This window comes from Mus pahari, chromosome 4 (assembly GCF_900095145.1).
Source record: "Mus pahari chromosome 4, PAHARI_EIJ_v1.1, whole genome shotgun sequence".
Taxonomy (NCBI): Eukaryota; Metazoa; Chordata; class Mammalia; order Rodentia; family Muridae; genus Mus; species Mus pahari.
Genome location: NC_034593.1, coordinates 90794338 through 90800581, shown reverse-complemented (window position 1 = coordinate 90800581; position 6244 = coordinate 90794338). Strand labels below are relative to the sequence as shown.

Sequence of the window (6244 nt, the reverse complement as noted above, 5' to 3'; positions counted from 1 at the left end):
TTCTTCTTCTTCTTTCTTCTTCTTCTTCTTCTTCTTCTTCTTCTTCTTCTTCTTCTTCTTCTTCTTCTTCTTCTTCTTCTTCTTCTTCTTCTTGAGTTGAGGTTTCTTGCTCCCGGGCTGTTTTAACACGTGCTATGTGGGATAATCTTGAACTTCTGATCTTTCTGCCTCTACCTCCTCAGTGCTAGGATTACACATCTGCCCTATCACAGCATGCATATATAACACGAGGGTTCAGACCCAGGTTTTGAGCATGCATGCCAGACAATCACATTACCTAAATGTTGTGTTCTGAAAAATTGTCTTGATGCAATGATAGGCCAGTCCACTGTATCACTGTTTTTATTTAGATGAGAATTTACTAAGAAATGGATACTTAAGGGAGGCATGCATTCCTCCCACACTGGAGTTTCTAGAGAGGCCATTTGTTTCTTCTCCACCGCGTACTCAACAAGGTCTGGCACGAGGCACTGAGCTAACACTTGAGAGAATGAACAAGCACTCCTTCAATTAGGTTAAAACAGGAAGCTGTCAGGGGCCACCTACTCTGGGATGCACTTGCTGGAGAGATCCAAACCCCACTTTTAGTTCTTGGCAGGAGCCAGATCTCTCAAGTGACCTCATATGGCCCAAGTTCTGAATAGAGGTAGAGAGAGGCTGAAAACACCTTTATCTTTTCTCTGTCCCTCTGTCTCTCTCTGTCTCTCTCTCTCAAGTCAGCATTTCTGAGGAAATGTCCAAAAGAAAAAGCTCTTCCTGGGATGCCTGGCTGTGGGCAGAAGGAAGCAACTTCTAAACGACTGCTCAAGACTAAGTGAGTTCATTACATTTTTGGCTCCGTTCTGCAGGCCTTGTTCTTTGAGTCTGGGGCACTTACTTGGATTGATTCAAAACGCCAAACTGTAATGGTTTCATGTGTCACCAGTTCTCATTCAAATCCGGGTGAGAGGCAGATGGTAGGAAATGGGCACCGCAGGATCCAGAGCAAACGGTGCCCTCCCCCGAGAGGTTATTTAGAAGCACTGGAGCTGACAGTGGCTCACACTTGGCCAACTCAGCACTGTGCAGGGGGCCCTGTGCTGCCTGTTGGTGGCAGACTGCTCTAAATGGAGCTGTCTCCTCCCAGGAAGGCAGTTCCTTCATGCTGAAGGCTAGAGTCTTGGGGGCAGAATAACCCAATGCCAGATTTCTTCCTATGTCCTGTGTGCCCGTCCCTGTCACCGTCACCATATGCCATCCCAGCATCTGTGACACTTGCCACAGTCGCACCTCCTGATTCCCTACCACCCGACTAGAAAGCAAGCCAGCAGATTAGGCCCTTGCTATTGCTATGATAAAATATCACGGCCAGGGTAACTTATAGAAGAATTAATTTGCTTGGGCTTATAACTCCAGAGGGTTAGATGCCATGATGGCAGAGCAGCAGGTAGTGGGTGTGGCAGCTAGCACAGACAATGAGGGCTTACATCCTGAACTACAAGCACAAAGCAGAGAAAGTGAACTAGAAGGGCAGTGTGGATCCTTAAACTCTCAAAGCCTGACACAGTGACATACTTCCCCCAGCATGGCCATACCTCCTACTCCTCCCCAGACAGCACCAACAATTGGGGACCAAGTGTTCAAATGCCTGAGAATGATGGGGTTATTTTACTCAAATCACCGCAGCCAGGGTCTCCGAAGGAGGCACTTGACTTTCCCCTGTGGAGGGTGAGATTTAGCCATGGAAGAACGTGAGAAGTCCATTGTGGTTGTTGGCTTCCCATCTCTGGAACAGAAGACCTGAGATAACTTCTAAGGAAGAAAGGAATACTTTGTCTCGTTGTTTTGGAGTTTTCAGGCCATGGGTGGTTGGTTGGTCTATGGCTTCGGGCTGGCAGCAAGGTGGGTAAAAGGGGAGGGTGTGGTACTTCAAGAACCTTCTCACCTCCTGGCATCCTGGAAGCAAAGAGAAAGGGAGAGGGAGGGAGGGAGGGAGGGAGGGAGGGAGAGAGGGAGAGAGAGAGAGAGAGAGAGAGAGAGAGAGAGAGAGAGAGAGAGAGAGAGAATGAATAACTACAGAGCTGAGGTATTTGTGGGGAATCAGTAAGCTAGGGAGAAAGTAGCCTGGAAGTTTCTCAGTTATCCCAGGAACATTCTAGCTAATGTCTATTGCTTACCCACTCAACAAATGGTCCAGGTATTGTATTAAATGTTATATCACATATTATCTCATCGCAGCTCCATCAATTATTATCCCTGCTTACTTGACAAGGAAACAGAGGATGGGGGAGATGAGTAACTTCTCCAGTGTTCATAAGAGTGAGCTGAGGAGTGAAGAGCTGACCCGAGCTCTCTCTGAAGTACAGGCGGTACTCATTCACTTCGGTGTAGGAACCACGCTCATGGCCAGTGTTTTCACAGGGACTCCACGGCTCCATCCCTCCCCCGTGAAAGGCCTTGGGTCTGGGGTCAAGAGAGACACTAAGGTAGATTGTCATTTTTGGGTAAGAAGTTTATTACAAGGGTTATTAATGCCAAGGACAGACAGCATATGGCACACCTAATGAGTGTTCAAGCTCACAGGCAGAGTTAGGAGGGCACCTCTTAGAGGTCTCAGGAAGGGGATGGGGTCATGTGGTGAGCTTGCAGCCAGGCTCTCTCTGATTCAGCTGCTGCACAGTGGAGAGGAGAAGGGGATTCCAGGAAAGAGATGTGCAGCTCTGAGGATCTGGGAAAGTGAGAAAGAAGGGCTTGGCAGGTTGACGTCTATCCATTATATGGTGGAGGCGTGTGTCAACACTGGCGCCCTTTTGCTATTCCAGGGAGTCCAGCCCTGAGGTTTGTGAACTTGCTTGGGGAAGTGAAAAATTGTGGCTGTCTGTCATTCTCTGGGAGTCTGGACACCTGAGGAGACTGTTGACACCCTCCTAGATGGGCTCTCTGTAGGGGGCTTGTCATTTCCTGACAGTGACCACTGCTAGAAAAAGAAGCTTCTTTGGGTAGCCACGGCTGAGCGGCCTGGCCTGTTCTAACACAACGTAGAAGTCTCTGCTTCATTTGGCCATGCTTGCAAGCGTCATCACATGCGACCCGGGAGACTAATTATCATTCGCCTGGGTCATTTGGGAGAAGAATGCAGAAAGAGGTTAGAAAAGAATTAAAAATTAAACTAGGTGTGGTGACACACGCCCATAATCCCAGCCTTTGGGAAGCTGAGGCAAGAAGATCTTGTGTTTGAGGTTAGTTCAGGCTACATAGTGAGACTCAGCCTTGGATCAAAACAAACAATAGGAAACCATTCAAAATCTCTCTCTGCGACTGATCACATTTTCAAGAAGGAAAATCAGATGTGAGATGAAGACTACAATTGAGAACAGAAAAAAAAAATCTAGGCCACCAACTCTGCAGCTGTATGCCAAACCCATTCAGAACTGGCAGCCTCATGTTCACCAGGGCCGCATGATGGCGGCCACCCTTGCACGGGGAATACACTCGGAAGCTGGTTCCTTCCCCAGGATCCTGGAGGCCTTCCAGGGGAAGTGCTTTACAAGACACAGAGACATGTAAGACACAGGCCTAACCCTCCAGGAGCTCACAGTACCTATCTTGAGCAAATGTCTGGGCTCTCTCTTGATTTCCAGTGAAAAAGCAGTCTTTGACGTGTAAAGTGCATCAGAGAGGTCCCCAAGGGGACTTTTTTTGCACTTGGAGGTTGGTCAGAATAACCTATCAAACCTGTTTTATCACTAGGAATCCATAATTGTAATCCAAATTGTATAGCTTAACCTTTGAAGAAGAGAGATCTCCTGTCGTTACGGTTTCCCAAGCAAAGCACAGCTGCCGTTAGCATCTGATTGTTCAGAATAGCCCTGATTTCAAATAGTCCAGAAATGTAGTTGGAAGACTACAGTGAGTGGTTGGTACCACTTTACACATGTGGCTTTCTGCTGAATACCTGTAACCCAGGCCTTTAGCCATTAGCCCAGGGCTCCATTTCTGAGGACCTGTGGTGGCTGCGGTCCTCTCTGCTTTGCTTCTCTGGGAACTGGCCAGGAGCCCCAACGCCCCACATGTCGGTCTGTTGATGGTGCCTCCCATCGGCCTGCAGCTGTAGAGGATCACATGCTTTGGCATGACCCTGTACAGTGGCTTTGGATCTGTGGCGGCATTCGAATTGGTTTAAGATCAGCAAAGGCAGGAAGGGACCCAGGACACTTAGATGGTCTCAGTCCGGGGAAGAAAGGGACGGAAACAAAGGGCTGTGTGACAAGGAGGGGTGAGCACGGGGCCACGCAAGGAGTCTGGGAGAAGTGAGATCCAGCCAGACAGGGACCGTGCCCAGTGGCTTAGATACAGGAAGTGAGAATTGAGCATGGTGGGGCAAGGAGTCGGGGACTGGGATAACCTACGTGTCCTGGGTCAGGGGGAGAAGCGCCTTCCTCCCTAGGTACGGCTGTTACTGAGGACAGCTTAGTGCACTGCGAGTTTCAGAAAGAGCAGTGGGAATAGCTCAGTTAAAAATTCAGAGCCAGCCACACAGTTGAGAACGAGAACTGAATTATACATATCTTTTCTGAGGGAAGAAGATTAAAGGAAAGGTTTTCTTTTTTTGTTTTGCTTTTCTTTTTGGCTGGTGGTTGTAAGTAGGTCATTGGCAGCTGTACAGCTGCAATGGCCGGGCAGGGGGAGAGGTGTGTGTTGGGAATGTCCTGGGCCTGTTCTTCCAATGCATTTGCAGGGTGAGAGGCCTGTGCCATTCAACCCTGTTATCTACACGGACTTGCCGATAATAACGTGAAGGGAGATGTACTCGCCTACTGGGCCCCGATCACTGGGACACTGATTGATTGTCCTCTGTGTTTTTCTGGTTGCAGAGCCCATGTTCTTCTCCCGGATCTGCTCCTCGGGACCCTTACTCTACTTCCTCATCGTCTGCCCCTTCATCATGCTGCTCCTTCTGTCCACGTCCTTCCTCTGCTTGTACCGGAAGGCCAGGAAGTTGTCACAGCTGAGTCTCAGTGCAAAGAAAGAAAAGGCTCTCTGGGTGGGCATGAGAAAGACATCACTTCAGAAGGAAGCCGGAGAGGAGGGTGGAGGCTACTGAGGAGAACCTGTGCTGGAGAAAGGAGTGTAGAGGGATTGGGTTGGACTGTCCAGGGTGAATGAATTCTGCTTCAGACCTTGGCCAAGTTCCCTAGGGACCAGAAGGGATGTACCATGGGCATATATTATTAACCATATCTTGTCAAGTGTTTCTTTGTGTAGCAACTTTTTTTTTCATCCCTCAGAAGCAGACAGTGTCATTGTCCCCACTTACACAGACCTCACCTCCTGGAGGTCCAGCCCTCATCTGGAAAGAGGAACACCAGCTGGCAAGCCTCCTTCCTCTCTCATTCCTCTCCCACATCTCCTATTCCCTTGGAAACATCAGCTTGGCCCAGTCACAAGGGAAATCATTTTTCTCTAAATGATAAGGAATGTAGGAAAAACTGGGTGTCAGCAAAGCCGGAGGAATTGAGAACATGGACTGGCTTGCCTGGAATTGGACTCCCCCAATCAGTATGTAATTTTTTTCTAGGCAGAAATCCGATGTTTTTTTCTCCAACCCCCTTTACAAATGCCTGCTGAAAAGTGTAAGAGTCATTGTCTAATCTATATTGGCTCTTTGACAAAAGGGTAGCATGTTGCAGCCTTTTGGAAGTTTTTACTTGGCTTCCTGCTTTTATAATTGGGGATGATTTTTGTTTCTGTTTTTTTATGATGTCGAGGAAAGGACTTGGGATACAGCCCCCGGCCAGCCTTGAACTTGATCTCACTATTTAGCCCTGCACTGTACAGTCTGGACCATCCTCCACCTTACAGCCCTCTTCCCCCTACCAAGGCCAGCCTCCAAGGGCTAGGATTCGAAGCACACATTGGCACTGGTCGGTACTGTGCATGTCTTTAATCCCAGCACTCAAGAGATAGAAGTGTGCGAATCTCTGCACTCAAGGCCAGGCTGGTCTACAGATTGAGTTCCAAGACACCCAGGGCTACACCGAGAAACCCTGTCTTGGAAAAAGGAGGAAGAAGAGAAGGAGGAGGAGGAAGAAGAAGAAAGGGAGGGTGAGGGGAGCAGGAGGCATTGGCATGCTTGGTTTAAGACATAGTAAGTCATCGTTGAAGAACATCCTTCTTCCCATACAACAGTGTTCTACTCAGCCCCCAAGGCCTCCTATCTCCTTCACACACACACACACACACACACACACACACACACACACAC

General features: G+C 48.6%; 1 protein-coding gene across 2 annotated transcripts in view; it reads left to right on the top strand.

Annotated features, from left to right (window-relative positions):
- Positions 1 to 5219, top strand: part of Cd101 (CD101 molecule) — a 36346-nt gene extending 31127 nt beyond the window's left edge. Inside the window, exon 9 of one of the 2 annotated variants that reach the window (XM_021196807.2) lies at positions 4854 to 5219. In XM_021196807.2, the coding sequence (XP_021052466.1) occupies positions 4854 to 5083 (230 nt within the window). In that variant the 3' untranslated portion in view covers positions 5084 to 5219. The remainder of the gene's footprint in view (positions 1 to 4853) is intronic. The other variant, XM_029537937.1, reaches the window with a different exon arrangement.
- The last annotated feature ends 1025 nt before the right edge of the window (positions 5220 to 6244 follow it).